General features: G+C 42.4%; 1 protein-coding gene across 1 annotated transcript; it reads right to left on the minus strand.

The window, feature by feature from the left end:
- Nucleotides 1-295: 295 nt before the first annotated feature.
- abhd10b (abhydrolase domain containing 10, depalmitoylase b) lies at nt 296-16097 on the minus strand. The gene is made up of 5 exons (XM_023804921.2): nt 15960-16097; nt 14567-14750; nt 13411-13522; nt 1771-1908; nt 296-1613 (listed from the first exon to the last, which is right to left on the minus strand). Exons 1-5 carry the CDS (start codon nt 16039-16041, stop codon nt 1272-1274), a joined length of 858 nt encoding a protein of 285 aa, XP_023660689.1. The 5' UTR covers nt 16042-16097; the 3' UTR covers nt 296-1271.
- Nucleotides 16098-16127: the final 30 nt, after the last annotated feature.

A 16127-nucleotide genomic window follows, 5' to 3' on the forward strand; every position in this document is an offset into this window, starting at 1 on the left:
AGTGAGCACAGCATTAATGCAGCAATGGCAAGCCATAGAACGGGACCAGCAATCGTAGCGCTATTGCAGTGTCACTGGTGGCAGGCCATAGAACAGGACCAGCAAGTGTAGCGCTAATGCAGTGTCACTGGTGGCAGGCCATTGAACGGGACCAGCGAGCACAAGGCTAATGTAGTGTCACTGATGGCAGACCACAGAATGGGACCACTGAATGCAGAACTAATGTAGTGTCACTGACAGCAGACCAAGGAACAGGACCAGTGAGCCAAGCTGAATACAGAAGAGAGAACATTCATTAAACAAAAAGTGTAAACTTTTATTAGCAACCCAAATGATTACCTGGATTGTAGACATTTCCCAGCATGCTTTGGTTTGGAAGGTCAGAGACAGCAACCACTGAAAGATAGTCTCACAGACAATCTGTGGGGCCGTATTACAGGAATGAACTACATCCATGATATAAACACTGGGGAGTATTAACTTTAATGAACCAACTTTAATGAACTTTACTTGAGGACTTCTACTTAACACCTAATTTAAGGATGAGACATTTAAGGAAAAAGGGTCTGTATTGGGCTTCTGAAACCACAACCAAAGCTTCTAAAGCCAAAGTCGCATGGTGCTCTGCGCTGCTGGTTCCTCTAAACATCCATGCAACATTGTAAGAAAAACTCAATAATCACATTTCTGAAAACTTGCAGGGTGCTGTTTGATGGCCTGATCAGCATCTGGACCTTCAAAGCACTCCTTAATCCTTAGATAAAGCACAGTGAGCCACTCTGTGCTGCCTGCCATGTGCACCTGTAACATCTGTGTGTTGGCAATTCACTCACAGCGTTCATACACACTTTTATCTAGAGCAACATTTTCCCCTTTATACAGATATTTTACCAGAAAAGTTATTCTTAACCTTAAGTACAACAAAACTTATCTGCAAATGTCAGACAGACAGACAACCATAAATGAAACACTTTGCTAAGTAAGCAGAGTCTAGCACTGCAGACGTTCAGGAAACATACATGAGAGAGATGAGTTTAATAAAAGAAAGAATCAGGGCACACAGGGTGAAAAGTAACATTAAAAGGCACATTCTGGACTCGTTACTGACCGGGGAATACCTTTAGGAGACAGGTATTCTGAAAGACGACAGCAGCTTTGTTTGCAAATACTAATGTGCTTGCAACACAGAGTAAATGGGAATAAGTGTTTCTGGGACTAGATCAGAGAAGCATCCATCACAGTGTGCAGGCAGCTATGCGGTGCAGCCGTACTCACACCAGTGTGGTAAGTTTGTCAATGAGGTCGTCGATTGTGTACACAATCAGCTTGATGTCTTCCTTCTCAGACAGACGGTGCTGTCCTTCTTTACGCAAAATGACATCCACATCAGTGCTCAGCACACGCTCAGCCACCTGCATGGATACGTGCCAGGGCACATCCTGGTCCTTGAGCCCATGGAGCAGCCGCACAGGGCAGGTCACCGGGATGGGGCCCTGTAGGATGCAGTGATTCTCTGCTTCTCGGATGAAGTCCATGCTGATTCTGTAGACACCTTCCTCATTGTATTTGGTTGCTAGTGTCCACTCCCCCTTCTCTTCCGCCTCCTTCTTCACCTTTGGCACAAACAGCAGTACCATCACTTGGCTACATTTGCACAACTCCCCCCCAACCCCCACTCCCACAACTGTGCCGTTGGATTTCCAAATGCAGAAAACCCCTATATGGTACAGAGTAGGAGGTGGTCACAGTCACAAGCGGTAGAGGACATACCTCCAGAGGAAGGGCTTTGAAGGCTGTGACGAAGTGGTCCACTGCAGTGCCAATGCCCACCAGGGCGGCGACCTTCTCAGGTCGTGCAATGGCTGCCAGAAGCATAAGCCAGCCACCCAAGCTAGAGCCAACAAGGATCTGCAGCAGAGCAACACAGCAAATTCTGAGGGTGTGTATCATTGCTGTTCATGTACCATGTTACCCCCTATGTTCAGAATAGGCCTGTCACAATAACTACTTCTGTTGATCAATACATTATCCCAGAAATAATTGCAATAAATGATTTTATTGTCATATTAAGATAATTTTATACTACTGACATAATGATAATATAATAGCATAATAGTGCAAGTATATCCTTTAAAAGAGCAATGAACTTTTAATCCATAAGAATATTCAGACATTGGAGTTGGAATGTCAAAAAATGTAAATATCCTAAATAAAACCACACAATTGTATTACATATTAAAACATTTGACAAAGCGGTCTAGGAACTGTTAGGTCGTTCATTTACTGGCAATATACTGCCGACCCAGTTCTGCGGAGGGCACTGCTCAGTGAAACAAATGAACCTCAATCAATCACTGGCTAGGGGAAAAGTAACAGCAAGTCAGATTTGGAGAATGGTTGACTGAAAAAGTCTGGAAATACCAGCATTTATATGATTCCTCGCTACGGGATTATAAAGACTCCCAGATGGCAACAAACAACAATAAATAATGTTTGTACTGCAACGCTATATTCCCATGTATGTGTTTGCGACAGTTGTATTAGGACTGTGTATCACCAGGCCTTGGGCAAGAAGAACCATATCACAATACAATACAGCGATACACAAACCAGTTTGTAACACATAAATAGTTAAACTTGTATGTATTAACTAACTCCTTATTATCTGGTAATTTTCAGTGTTACTGACCATTTTATCACAAATTTGTGATAATGGAATACAGATAGTGTCATTAGTCTTCATTAAATATATTTAAGGTATGGTGATTAAAGTTCATATAATAATGTGTTCCATATCATTACACTTGTCTGACAGTAGAAATGCCTTTTGATTTTGTTTTTGAACAATTGATGGTGATATTCAGAATATATGGAACTAGTTAGCTGTGCAACAAATTAGTTCTGCAACAAGAGAGCTAGCTATAACAACAGCTGCTGAAAAACAAAACAAGGCTGGTCAAAAGCATATCTGTTGTGCAAAAGTATAAACATCAGGCATCCAAATTATGCATGTTGAAATATTACTGAACATAGCAATAGAATTCACAAAGATTTATCTAACAGCAATCTTGATAAAACTACTTAATAGTATTCAAATTCTTAAATAAAACTAATCAGAAACATGATTAATCTGTTTAAGAAACGAGGTTTAATGATAACATACTTAACATTAAATTAAATGAACTTGCAGAGATATCTACATAATGTTTATGTTTGGTTTCATACACTACTGCTGGGAACGTCTGGCGGAATCCCCTGTCAGGAGGAGTTTCAACTCCTACCTCCGGCAGAACTTTTCCCATGTCCTGGGGGAGGCGGGGGACATTGAGTCCGAATGGGCCATGTTCCGCGCCTCCATTGTGGAGGCGGCTGACCGGAGGTGTGGCCGTAAGGTGGTCGGAACATGGCCCAGAGTTCCTTAAGGCTCTGGATGCTGTGGGGCTGTCTTGGTTAACACGCATCTGCAGCATCGCGTGGACATCGGGGGATCACACTCCTCAGCCTCCCTGGTAAGGTCTATTCGGGGGTTCTGGAGAGGAGGGTCCGCGAACCTCGGATTCAGGAGGAGCAGTGTGGTTTTCGCCCCGGCCGTGGAACAGTGGACCAGCTCTATATTCTCCGCAAGGTTCTGGAGGGTTCATGGGAGTTTGCCCAACCAGTCTACATGTGTTTTGTGGACTTGGAGAAGACATTCGACCATGTCCCTCGGGGAGTCCTGTGGGGGGTGCTCCGGGAGTATGGGGTGCCAGGCTTCCTTTTAAGGGCTGTTCGGTCCCTGTATGACTGGTGCCAGAGTCTGGTCCGCATGGGCGGCAATAAGTCGGACTTGTTTCCGGTGAGGGTTGGACTCCGTCAGGGCTGCCCTTTGTCACCGATTCTGTTCATAACTTTTACGGACAGAATTTCTAGGCGCAGCCAGGGCGTTGAGGGTGTCCGGTTTGGTGACCTCAGGATTAGGTCTCTGCTTTTCGCAGATGATGTGTTCCTGTTGGCCTCATCGGACAGTGACCTTCAGCTCTTGCTGGGACAATTTGCAGCCGAGTGTGAAGCGGCTGGGATGAGAATCAGCACCTCCAAATCTGAGACCATGGTCCTCAGCCGGAAAAGGGTAGAATGCTCTCTCCGGGTCGGGGATGGGATCCTTCCCCAAGTGGAAGACTTTAAGTATCTCGGGGTCTTGTTCACGAGTGGGGGGACGATGGAGCGGGAGGTCGACAGGTGGATCAGTGCGGCGTCCGCAGTGATACGGACGCTGCATCGGTCTGTCATGGTGAAGAAGGAGCTGAGCCAAAAGGCGAAGCTCTCGATTTACCACTCGATCTACGTTCCTACCCTCACCTATGGTCACGAGCTGTGGGTAGTGACCGAAAGAACGAGATCGCGAGTGCAAGCGGCCGACATGAGTTTCCTCCGCAGGGTGGCTGGGCTCTCCCTTAGAGATAGGGTGAGGAGCTCGGTCATTCGGGAGGGACTCAGAGTAGAGCCGCTGCTCCTCCGCATTGAGAGGAGTCAGATGAGGTGCCTCGGGCATCTGCTTAGGATGCCTCCTGGACGCCTCCCTGGTGAGGTGTTCCGGGCATGTCCCACTGGGAGGAGGCCCTGGACACGCTGGAGGGACTATGTCTCTCGGCTGGACTGGGAACACCTCAGGATTCCCCCAGAGGAGCTGGATGAAGTGGGAAGTCTGGGTTTCCCTGCTGAGACTGCTCCCCCCGCTACCCGACCTCGGATAAGCGGGAGAAAATGGATGGATGGATGGATCGCAGGGTTCATGAACGTAATTTTGGGGTGGGGTGGGGGGGGGGGGGGATATTTATGCCTGAATTTTAAACATGGTTCGCAAACTCCTGAGAGTTCAGATGTTCATTACAGCCCTAAATGTTTTATCATTTTGATTTTTTTATTTCGTTTTTATATTATTATATTCATTTGAAATCTATTTTAGTTTTACATGTGATTTCATTAGTTTTTATTTTAAAGATGTAAATGTATTTAGCTGTTATATTTTACTTTAGGTTTTCCTAACTTTATTTCTAGGGATAGACCTAAAATTGTAGGACTTTGCTGAATTCTAATACCATCAGTATTAACTGGTCTATATTCTAATGCAAGGATGAGATTTTAAAGATGTGATGTGTCAAGTTTAATAAAGTAATAATGAAAACAATTCCAGCAAAAAGAAAAATAGCAATCTTGCAGGTAACGCTTATTACCCTCCTAATAACATTAGAACCGCCTTTTCCCACGCCAATGAACAAGCAAGAACTACTTCGGTGTATGCAGCCCTTTTGTTTGCGCTATTTTGTTGTTAGCTGCTGTTAACACTAATAACACTCAAAAAAACATAATGTTCATAACAGAGTGGCTGTTCTGTCCTGAAACCTTAAAGCTGGAAATTTTTAAACGTAGTATGCATTTTATAAAATGTTGAATAAATAGAAGTCGTTTATTGGTAATTTCATGTTGGTCGAAGTTTCCGCTTTTTAACAACTGTATACGGTTATTTTTATACGGCAAATCTATATTCCATTCTGAACTTAAAATTAGCTGCATCAAAAACGTTACGGCAGTTTGCAAACCCTACAGACTATTTACAAGGTAATAAAACTTATATACATGTAAATGTGTGTGCACAACAGAGAACAGAAAATCTCACACCATGCAGCTGACCAAAGTTGCGAACCCTGCATTTTATTTTAAACGAGAAGTAAAATGCAGTTTTCGACTGAAGCAGCTTATCATTCCTTTGCTTTGTTACTCGGACCAATACAAAACGAATGATTAAACATTATATGCGTCTCTTTTTGTATGTTTTCTAAATAAGACCACATCCCATACCTATACCCAACTGTAATAGCGATTAAAGCGATCTTTTCTTTTAGTATTTATGTTAAAGCAAGACTTTTATTTTATTCCTGTTGTGGGATTAATCTTTGGAAACCCTTAAATTTAATAAGCACAAAAACATGACATAAACACGACTGTATTGTGGGTTTTACGGCTTTGTTGGAGGTCATCGACTCCGCTGCTTTGAGAATTACTGACTGTCTCATTGATGTTTTGATGGGTTGCCGGTATACTAATGCTATTGCCTATTAACAAAAACCAAAGGTATGATACGCTGAAGTACACTCACCTAAAGGATTATTAGGAACACCATACTAATGCGGTGTTTGACCCCCTTTCCCCTTCAGAACTGCCTTAATTCTACATGGCATTGATTCAACAAGGTGCTGAAAGCATTCTTTAGAAATGTTGGCCCATATTGATAGGATAGCATCTTGCAGTTGATGGAGATTTGTGGGATGCGCATCCAGGGCACGAAGCTCCCGTTCTACCACATCCCAAAGATGCTCTATTGGGTTGAGATCTGGTGACTGTGGGGGCCATTTTAGTACAGTGAACTCATTGTCATGTTCAAGAAACCAATTTGAAATGATTCGAGCTTTGTGACATGGTGCATTATCCTGCTGGAAGTAGCCATCAGAGGATGGGTACATGGTGGTCATAAAGGGATGGACATGGTCAGAAACAATGCTCAGGTAGGCCGTGGCATTTAAACGATACCCAATTGGCACTAAGGGGCCTAAAGTGTGCCAAGAAAACATCCCCCACACCATTACACCACCACCACCAGCCTGCACAGTGGTAACAAGGCATGATGGATCCATGTTCTCATTCTTTTTACGCCAAATTCTGAACCTACCATTTGAATGTCTCAACAGAAATTGAGACTCATCATTTTTCCAGTCTTCAACTGTCAAATTTTGGTGAGCTCGTGCAAATTCTCTCTTTTTCCTATTTGTAGTGGAGATGAGTGGTACCCGGTGGGGTCTTCTGCTGTTGTAGCCCATCCGCCTCAAGGTTGTGCGTGTTGTGGCTTCACAAATGCTTTGCTGCATACCTCGGTTGTAACGAGTGGTTATTTCAGTCAAAGTTGCTCTTCTATCAGCTTGAATCAGTCGGCCCATTCTCCTTTGACCTCTAGCATCAACAAGGCATTTTCGCCCACAGGACTGCCGCATACTGGATGTTTTTCCCTTTGCACACCATTCTTTGTAAACCCTAGAAATGGTTGTGCGTGAAAATCCCAGTAACTGAGCAGATTGTGAAATACTCAGACTGGCCCGTCTGGCACCAACAACCATGCCACGCTCAAAATTGCTTATATCACCTTTCTTTCCCATTCTGACATTCAGTTTGGAGTTCAGGAGATTGTCTTGACCAGGACCACACCCCTAAATGCATTGAAGCAACTGCCATGTGATTGGTTGATTAGATAATTACATTGACGATGCTATTTTTTCTTTTTTTTTTTATCAGACATCTAATTTTTTTAGGTTTTATTCACCTGACATGTTTCGACGTTCGCTGTCGTCTTCCTCAGAGTGTTACCGGATGTTATCGGTAGCTCATAAGTTATCAGCTGATGTTCACGAAGGCGTGACCTTCCCGTCTGGATTGACGGATCGGTCACGCCTTCAGCTGTCTGTTCGTCCCCTGTAGGATGTCACTCCAGGTGTGCGAGAGCATGTATGCTCCCTCATCCCGGTTGATGGTCCTCGGGCTTCGTTTCCGGATCTCCATGGCCTCCCTGATCCAGCGCTGATGTTTGTTGTCTTCTGTGCGGATGACTTTGGCATTCCCCCAGTCCATGATGTGGTTCTCCCTTTTGCAATGATCTGTTATGGCTGATTTGTAATTTTCCTGTTGTGCCTTTTCTTTTATGGTCCGGGTTTGTCTTATTGCTGTCTCCTTTTCACACTCCTTCTTATGTTCGCTCTTCCTTGTAGAGAAGCTCCTCCCTGTCTCCCCAATATAAGACACAGAAGACAACAAACATCAGCGCTGGATCAGGGAGGCCATGGAGATCCGGAAATGAAGCCCGAGGACCATCAACCGGGATGAGGGAGCATACATGCTCTCGCACACCTGGAGTGACATCCTACAGGGGACGAACAGACAGCTGAAGGCGTGACCGATCCGTCAATCCAGACGGGAAGGTCACGCCTTCGTGAACATCAGCTGATAACTTATGAGCTACCGATAACATCCGGTAACACTCTGAGGAAGACGACAGCGAACGTCGAAACATGTCAGGTGAATAAAACCTAAAAAAATTAGATGTCTGATAAAAAAAAAAGAAAAAATAGCATCGTCATAATTACTTTAAGACATAATGAATATAATTGAAAGAGATAATTACATTAATGAGAAATTGAACAGGTGTTCCTAATAATCCTTTAGGTGAGTGTATATTGCAGCTGGTGTTTAAAAGGAGCTCGCCAGTTCTATTGATGACAGGACTTTTCTGAAACAAATGTCAGACTATGAAATAGGAAGGCAATTCACTTATAGCTCAGTAGCGGAATCAGTATTTTTCCACACCGCGAATGTAACATTTTCCCTGGGTTTCACATGTTTGCTGTTTGTGGGCCTATACGCCTTCTTGGGCCACTTCTGATTGGTGAGCATGACTGGCACGCGAGAAGCACGGCGCTTGTGATTGGTGAGAATGACTGTCACACAGGGAGCATGAATTTGTAAAACTATTCTCACAGCAGTTTTAAACCCTGGGTCCGACGTGCTGTGTAATGTATATCCTAAATCGCGATTTTTGTGACTTGCTAATTGCGTTGTTTCAAATTGTGATTTCGATTTGAAATCGATAAATCATGCAGCCCTAGTACTGTTCCACTTCGTTTGTATGTCTTGTTTTAAGCGTTTTTGAGGCATTTGCAGTTCAATATAAATATTTTCAAAGCATGCACAAGTGGCGAATGCTTCAAATTTTAACACAATTTTTCACCAATTGGTGTCAGCTCAGTTACATTTTGTTGCGACGGCAGCCCCTCTTGTATCACAAGCTGCAGTGAGTTCGCAAAACAGTCCAAGTTAGTGACTCCCAAATCATAAATTGCTTTTTTTTGTCTCACAGTTGCGTGCGCTTTAAGTGGGATTGTCCATTAAACACTATTCCCACCTCTCAAAACTTTATTTTACAAAGACTGCAAATCGCTGTGCTACTAGTTTCTGTTAAAAGCATAAAATACTCCCAGATCATCACATCTTATCTTACGCTCCTCGTACTGCGAAGGGTATGCGCATGACGTCACAGCAGGTGGAAGTCACTGAGTAGCAAAAAAACAAAGAACATCTGGCTGCAGACCTCTCTAGGAGGATCTCCACTACAGGGATGGAAACACGTGACCTCCACAAGTAAATGGTAAATGGACTGCATTTATATAGTGCTTTTCTACTCCTACGAGTACTCAAAGCGCTTTACAATTTATGCCTCACATTCACCCATCCACACTCACATTCACACACCAGTGGCGGAGGCTGCCATGCAAGGTGCCAACCTGCACACCGGGAGCAATTTGGGGTTCAGTGTCTTGCTCAAGGACACTTTGATGGAGTCAGGAGGAACCAGGGCTCGAACCGACAACCTTCCAGTTGCCGAACGACAGCACTACCTCCTGTGCCACCTGAGTCCAGACATGATGTTGTGCAAACTTATGCCATGGAGGCAGTACCAGATATCACATGATCTCCACGCACAGCCTGGATTTGTCAGTGCGAGAGTGTTCATGCAGCCCTAGTACTGTTCCACTTCGTTTGTAAATTTAATTTAGCTTTAAATTGGTTACTTAAGCTTAGACTGACTGTGTCTACTGAAAAAGAAAAAAACTAATCTGTTTAGCTTTGGTGCACTAGGCAGCTCTGTTACAAATGTTACATGTGCTGTAATGAAGTAATTATTACTGTACATGACAATTATTCTTATTAATTAAACTATTTTGGATGCACATATCTATATGGGATGCTAATTCACAGCCGGTTCTGGATGATGGCAACACCTGGACTGCCAGAAAGCTCTTGACAAACTAAAACAGAATGATCGATCTGGATAACATCAATCCCTTTCTTTTTGTTTCAGTACAAAGAAGATATGGAACACTTTCTTAAAAACTGTGTTGATAATCAGCACCTCCGGATCAACGCTATGTTTTTATTGCCTTAGAGATGAGCCGCAGTGCCCATCACTATAGCCTTTATTTAAAGTAAATTTTTTTAATAACTTTGTTTTAATAATCATATCATTGTAATAAAAATAGTTCAGAGTAGACTGAGTCAGTTGTGTTTGGTGGTTTCTTAATTTATTCTTATATTTTATTCCACTCACTTTTTCTAGACGCTCCTCCTACAATTTTTATAATCAATCCTTTATTGTCCCTCATGGGAAAATTCTTTTTACGCCTCCCTCAACTTGCTCTTCCATGCTGTCCGCGAAGGGCAGCCACCTGTAGCGGCGCCCAGGGAGCTGGGGGTTAAGGGTCTTGCTCAAGGACTCGCAGACATGCTGAGGCTGGGGTCCTTTTTGCGGAAATGTGTCTAGTTATTTATGCAATTGTTCATATTATATATTTATATGTTTATATAATAATAAAGCTGTTACTTTTCCAACCCAATATGCAAATGGATACATTAATATTTAGGCTAAAAACTTTTAAAACTCTGGCAAAACTTTAATACAAGCAACTGTAGAGGTATTGGTAAAACCTCCACAAGGTTACTTGTGTGGTTGAATGAGCTATTGGGACATTTTATGTCATGTCTCATGTCATGCTTTAAAGGTCTGTTAATTGCACTTTGTTTCCTTTGAAGTTAAGAAGTTTGATATTTTTCATATCAAAAGTCCCTTAAGTCCCATCCATTCATCCATCCATTGTCCAACCCGCTTATCCTACTGGGTCGCGGGGGGTCCGGTGCCTATCCCGTAAGCAACGGGCACGAGGCAGGGAACAACCCTGGATGGGGGGCCAGCCCATCGCAGGGCACACTCACACACCATTTACTCACACATGCACACCTAAGGGCAATTTAGTAGCGCCAATTAGCCTCAGCATGTCTTTGGGCTGTGGGGGGAAACCGGCGTACCCGGAGGAAACCCCACAACGACACGAGGAGAACATGCAAACTCCACACACATGTGACCCAGGCGGAGACTCGAACCCAGGTCCCAGAGGTGCGAGGCAACAGTGCTAACCACTGCACCACCATGCCACCCCCCTTAAGTCCCACAGAGTGATTATTTTTTTTATTGTGTTATTTGAATACATATATTTAGACAATAAAAATACTGTTAGACAATGATAGACAGTAACAGTAATTATTATTATATAAAAAAATACATTTAAAATAAAGATTTCTTATTAATTATTTTAATATTAATAATAAACCGTTAATACGTTTAATTATAATAATATTGTTGTGCCGAGCGGGGACGGAACGGAGACAAAGGCGCAGATGTTAGGGTATCTGGGAATACGGGGTTTAATTACAGGTAAGGCAGGCAAAACGGAGACGGACAATACAATGACCGGACTGGAGGAAAAAACTGAAAAGCGGGCGAAATACAGAGGACTAATGACAACAACCAGAGACAGCTGATCACACGGGGATTCCACACGGGGCTAACGAGGGGGCGTGGCACACAGAAGGAGCGGGACACATTATTTTCTTACTTTACAAATTACTGTTTTGATAAATGTGCAGATGTGTTTAGTAAAGTATATGTTCTTCTTGTTTTATCCGGTTTTTGTGTTTAAATGCTAAAGAAAAACATATTTAGGTGTAATTTTTTGGGGCTGGGAACCAATTAATTGGTTTTCCATTATTTCTTATGGGGAAAATTCTATCACAACTCGAACTTTTTAGGATTCGATCCGGAGTTCTGAACTGTATTTGGAAGGAACAGGTTAGCTGCATATAGCTGTCATGTTGTAAGAGGTTTATTTCAGCATGCCATACTACGTTTGCTAGACCTGGCATTAGGGTACAATAAGATACAACAGCCTTGTAATTAATATTACTGGAAGGAGTAAATACAACACTGCCGCGCACTACTTTGACATTAAGGCTGAGGTATACAGTTTGTGTGAATGGTCGCGACAGAGGTGAAGTGTCATGAACAATACTTTTTTCTTTCATTAATCGGTAGTCAATAATAAAACAGGTATAAACAGGTACAATAAATACAATAAACAGGAGTCAGTAATGACAAGAAATGTTAGGGAAACTTGGTGACAGATTATGTTTGCTACTTTAATCGGTTTGTTCACCTCACTGAGTTCAACTAAGATTTTTTTATATTACTGACACCTATTTATTGTATTTACTGTACCTGTTTATCATAGTGTATTATTATGATTACCGATAATGACCGAAGTATTGTCATGTCGCATGAATTCATGTCGCTTCACCTCTGTCGCGACCATACACACGGACTGTATAATTCAGCCTTAATGCCAAAGAAACAGTTTGCAGCATTAAAAAAAAATGGAAAATGAGTTCATGGTGTTACTTGTTGACTGTAAATGAATGCCTCTCCAGTTCGATTTGTTTAGACGCTGAGACATAATTTTGGTAGACATAGTTTTCATATTACTCTCGGCCTCAAACACACAGTAAATTATCTTGTGCGCACAGAATAACTTGCGAGCACAAGAAAATAATTTGTGCGCACACAATTTTTAAAAAGTCACCTTATGGGACTTCGGGGGCTCAGTATATTAAAGTGAGACCATGTAATAACATGGTTATCTAAATAATAAAATTAACATATGCTATTAACTTCCCTTCTTGTAGAATTAAAATAAATTATTAACGTCCGTTTCCAATGTTAATAATATAATTTCAATCGATCACCAAAATAATAAGTATATACTTTAAAAGACTTGATTTCTGTTCGGTTGAGTTAAAGTCCGGGCTGTGTGTGACGATTATGTGATATCTGGTACCACCTCCATGGCATGTTTGCATAACGTCATGTCCGGATTCGCTTGTGGAGGTCACGTGTTTCCGTCCCTCTAGTGGAGATCCTCCTGGTGGAGGTCTGCAGCCAGACCCTTCTCAAAAAACTGAGGGGCAGCGTTAGTGTTCAATTTGAATACCACAAAAAACACATGTAAAATGAGAGTTGTCCTGCGAATGATTGTACAAATAGATTTAACACGAAATAGGAGATGTCTTTTTAGTGATTGCCAAAAACTAAATAAGTATAGGACGTGGATCGGTCATGCATGGCCGATACCTGATCCGTCAAATAGGTCTGGATCGGTGCATCTCTAGTTTTTTTCCAGTGGCAAACATAATTATCGTGACAGGCCTAGTTCAGAAACAAGCTTTACATTTCAACACATACTCAGCAAGCAAGGGGATTCCAGGAAATACCATAATTTTTCTGGCAGATAAATCTGACTATAAAACTCAAATACAAAAGTCTTCCCCGAACAGATTGAGTCCAGGCAGATGAAACATGATTGTTTTTATATTGAATGGATTTTTCATCCCTAAAGATATATATCTCTGTGACATTTGAAATAACAGTGGAAAGGCTCTTTTCACCTGTGGTCCCTCTACAAGCTCGTCCAACACAAACAGCACGTCCTTCTTCCAGGTACCCAGTGTACACTCCGTCCATTGGCTCTCTGATGTTCCACAGCCAGTGTAATCAAACCTGCATGACGCCACACATCTTGGTGACAATACTGCCCTATGTTCAGTGGTGGAGGAAGTACTGAAGCTTAGTACTTAAGTAAAAGTACAAATATCCTGCAAAATATGTACTCAAGTAAAAGTAGAAGTGCTACATCAACAATCTTACTTAAGTGAAAGTACTAAGTACTTACTTTTAAGTTTACTTTAAAGTATTTTTTTAAGTAAAAGTACTCACACAATGGTTTGTCTCAACGTTTGGGGTGTGCCATTTTGTAAAAGAATAGTAGATGTACTGACTTACGCCTCTACCGATGTCATTGCTCGTAATAATTACAAGCAACTAAACAGTATATGTGTATTGGCTCTGGGTCCATGTTGAATGTCTCGTCTTCTTGAAATCAAGCCAGTCTACCAGCTCGTGCTGCTAACTGACGCGCGCTCTGCCATCATTGGAGCTAATGAAGCCACCTGATTGGTAGGAAATGGCAGACAACACCAGAACGCAATAGGCTAACTATTTTTTCATGCAAGATTTTGAGGAAATTGTGTTCATAAAATGTAACGACTAACGGCATAAATTGTAGAAATGTAGTGGAGTAGAAAGTACAGATAATTGCCGCAAAATGTAATGGAGTAAAATAAAAAGTATGCATTATTATTTTTACTTAAGTAAAGTACAGATACGTAAAAATGTACTTAAGTACAGTAACAAAGTACAAATAATCGTTCGTTCCTCACTGCCAATAACATTGCTTGGTTGTCTAAAACACACGATACAGCAGAATAGAGGTGCAAAAAGACCAAAAAAGGCCATCCGCGTCGTCTCCAGTGATACTGGATCGACCGCACACCAAATAGCACATCCAACGTCAGTACATGACAACATCAAGGAGTTACATTTTCACACAAATGAGCCGTTTTCTCATCAGTGCCTATAAATAAATTAATGCTTCTAAACTGCAGAATATAGAATTTAATTACTTAATGTATGACAAGCAGCTAAATCATCAAATCTTGCAGTAAAACTGAAGTTAATTTATTCATCTCTTCAGCTGAGACCCACCTCAGGTAGGAGTGGCCCAAGGACCTACAGAACTCCTGCAGAGCTTCAGCCTTCTGTCCTGCCATGGTGGAGGCAAAGCCAGGGAGGAAGACCACGCCTGGGCTCTTCCCTTTCACCTTCTGATAGGCCAGCTTGGGCAGGTCTGGTCGGCTCACATACTGTATGGAGGATTTGCACCTGATTCCTTTCATTCAGATGCAAAATAGAATTTGTAAAAACCAAGAAAACAAAATTAAATCAAATGATTTGTTGTAAATATCACTATAAATCAAAGCGCACGTGTGCCAACATTTCAGCAAAAAATTGTTTCTTAAATTAACAAAGCGTTCCATTTTGTCCAGTCAGGAAGATGAGTTTGTCTGTGTAAGGAAATAAGCACTGTACCCTTCTGAATGGTTTGCATTCTTCCATGAAGCTCTAGGGACAATGTGTGCCTCTAATCAGAGGTTGCTGGTTCAAATGCCAGGATCAGCACAGAGATTTCATTGGTGCAAGAAAAGGATGAATTTCTAGGCTGCATTCGAAGGGGTCTACGAAATGGGACAGCTTTGTGTCACTGTGACGCATTCAAACTTCGATTGCAGCCTTGAAAGACACAGCCCCTGAATTCAGTTGCTCCATTAACTTAAGTGAAAGAGAATGTCATTGTTGACACCACAGCACACAACAAAACACACCCCCTGCATTTAACCCCATTTGTGACGTTGCAGTGGGCAACTATTATTTTAGCACCTGGGGAGCAGTGCTTGGGGACGGTACCTTTCGCAGGGTACCTCAGTGGTACCTCGCTGGTCGGGGATTCGAAGCAGCAATCTCCCAATCACAAGCACACTTCTCTAACCATTAGGCCTCCCATGTACCTCGCTTTGGACAAAATTGTCTGCTAAATAAATGAATGCGGCTGGACAGGTGAATATTTAAACAGTTCTTTAGAAGTGCAATCATTAAGACTGGCCGCACTAAGAACAATAACTGAACAGCAATGCTAATATCACTCAAGGAACGTGGTTAGGTATAACCTGTTATTAATCCGTTTTTAAGTAACCAAGCAGTAATTCTGGGGTAAGGTCAACTTCACGTACAAGAAAAATCAAAGCTGCGTGTAATACCCCTGTGTGTGCAATACATCCTAATCTGTAAAGGCGCCACGCCGCCCTGAGCCAGCGTACATTTATCTTTTCAAAATTACATTACATCACCAATAACATGCATAATGTCTGCGCATAGGAACTTTTGCTCGTTTAATAATATAAATGCATAATACGCCACACTGGGAGAGGCGCTTGCCACAGTGCAGCTGCGAAGGCCTGAGCCATAGACTCAGTCACTACAGTAACATTTTAACACCATGCAGGTACAGTGATACTGTTAAGAACACAAAACACACGCTGACCTCCGGACGACTGAGCCAAAAACAAAGCGACCTTTCGTCTGACTGCAGACCAGCCGCGCCACCGAACCACCAAGGCAGCCATGCTGTTTCCAAAACACGCGAGAGTAGGATGTCATGCCTCATCATCACGGAGGGGTGGCTCCGCCCCTTTGCGAGACGCTGGAACCA

This window comes from Paramormyrops kingsleyae, chromosome 4, assembly GCF_048594095.1.
Source record: "Paramormyrops kingsleyae isolate MSU_618 chromosome 4, PKINGS_0.4, whole genome shotgun sequence".
Lineage (NCBI taxonomy): Eukaryota > Metazoa > Chordata > Actinopteri > Osteoglossiformes > Mormyridae > Paramormyrops > Paramormyrops kingsleyae.

Excerpts from the sequence above, each read along its gene's own strand:
- abhd10b (XM_023804921.2), bottom strand. The coding sequence starts at position 16,041 with ATGGCTGCCTTGGTGGTTCGGTGGCGCGGCTGGTCTGCAGTCAGACGA. Across the intron at positions 14,751-15,959 it reads TTTGGCTCAGTCGTCCGGAG|GAATCAGGTGCAAATCCTCC; the intron begins GTCAGCGTGTGT and ends TCTGAATGAAAG. Across the intron at positions 1,614-1,770 it reads TCAAAGCCCTTCCTCTGGAG|GTGAAGAAGGAGGCGGAAGA; the intron begins GTATGTCCTCTA and ends TTTGTGCCAAAG.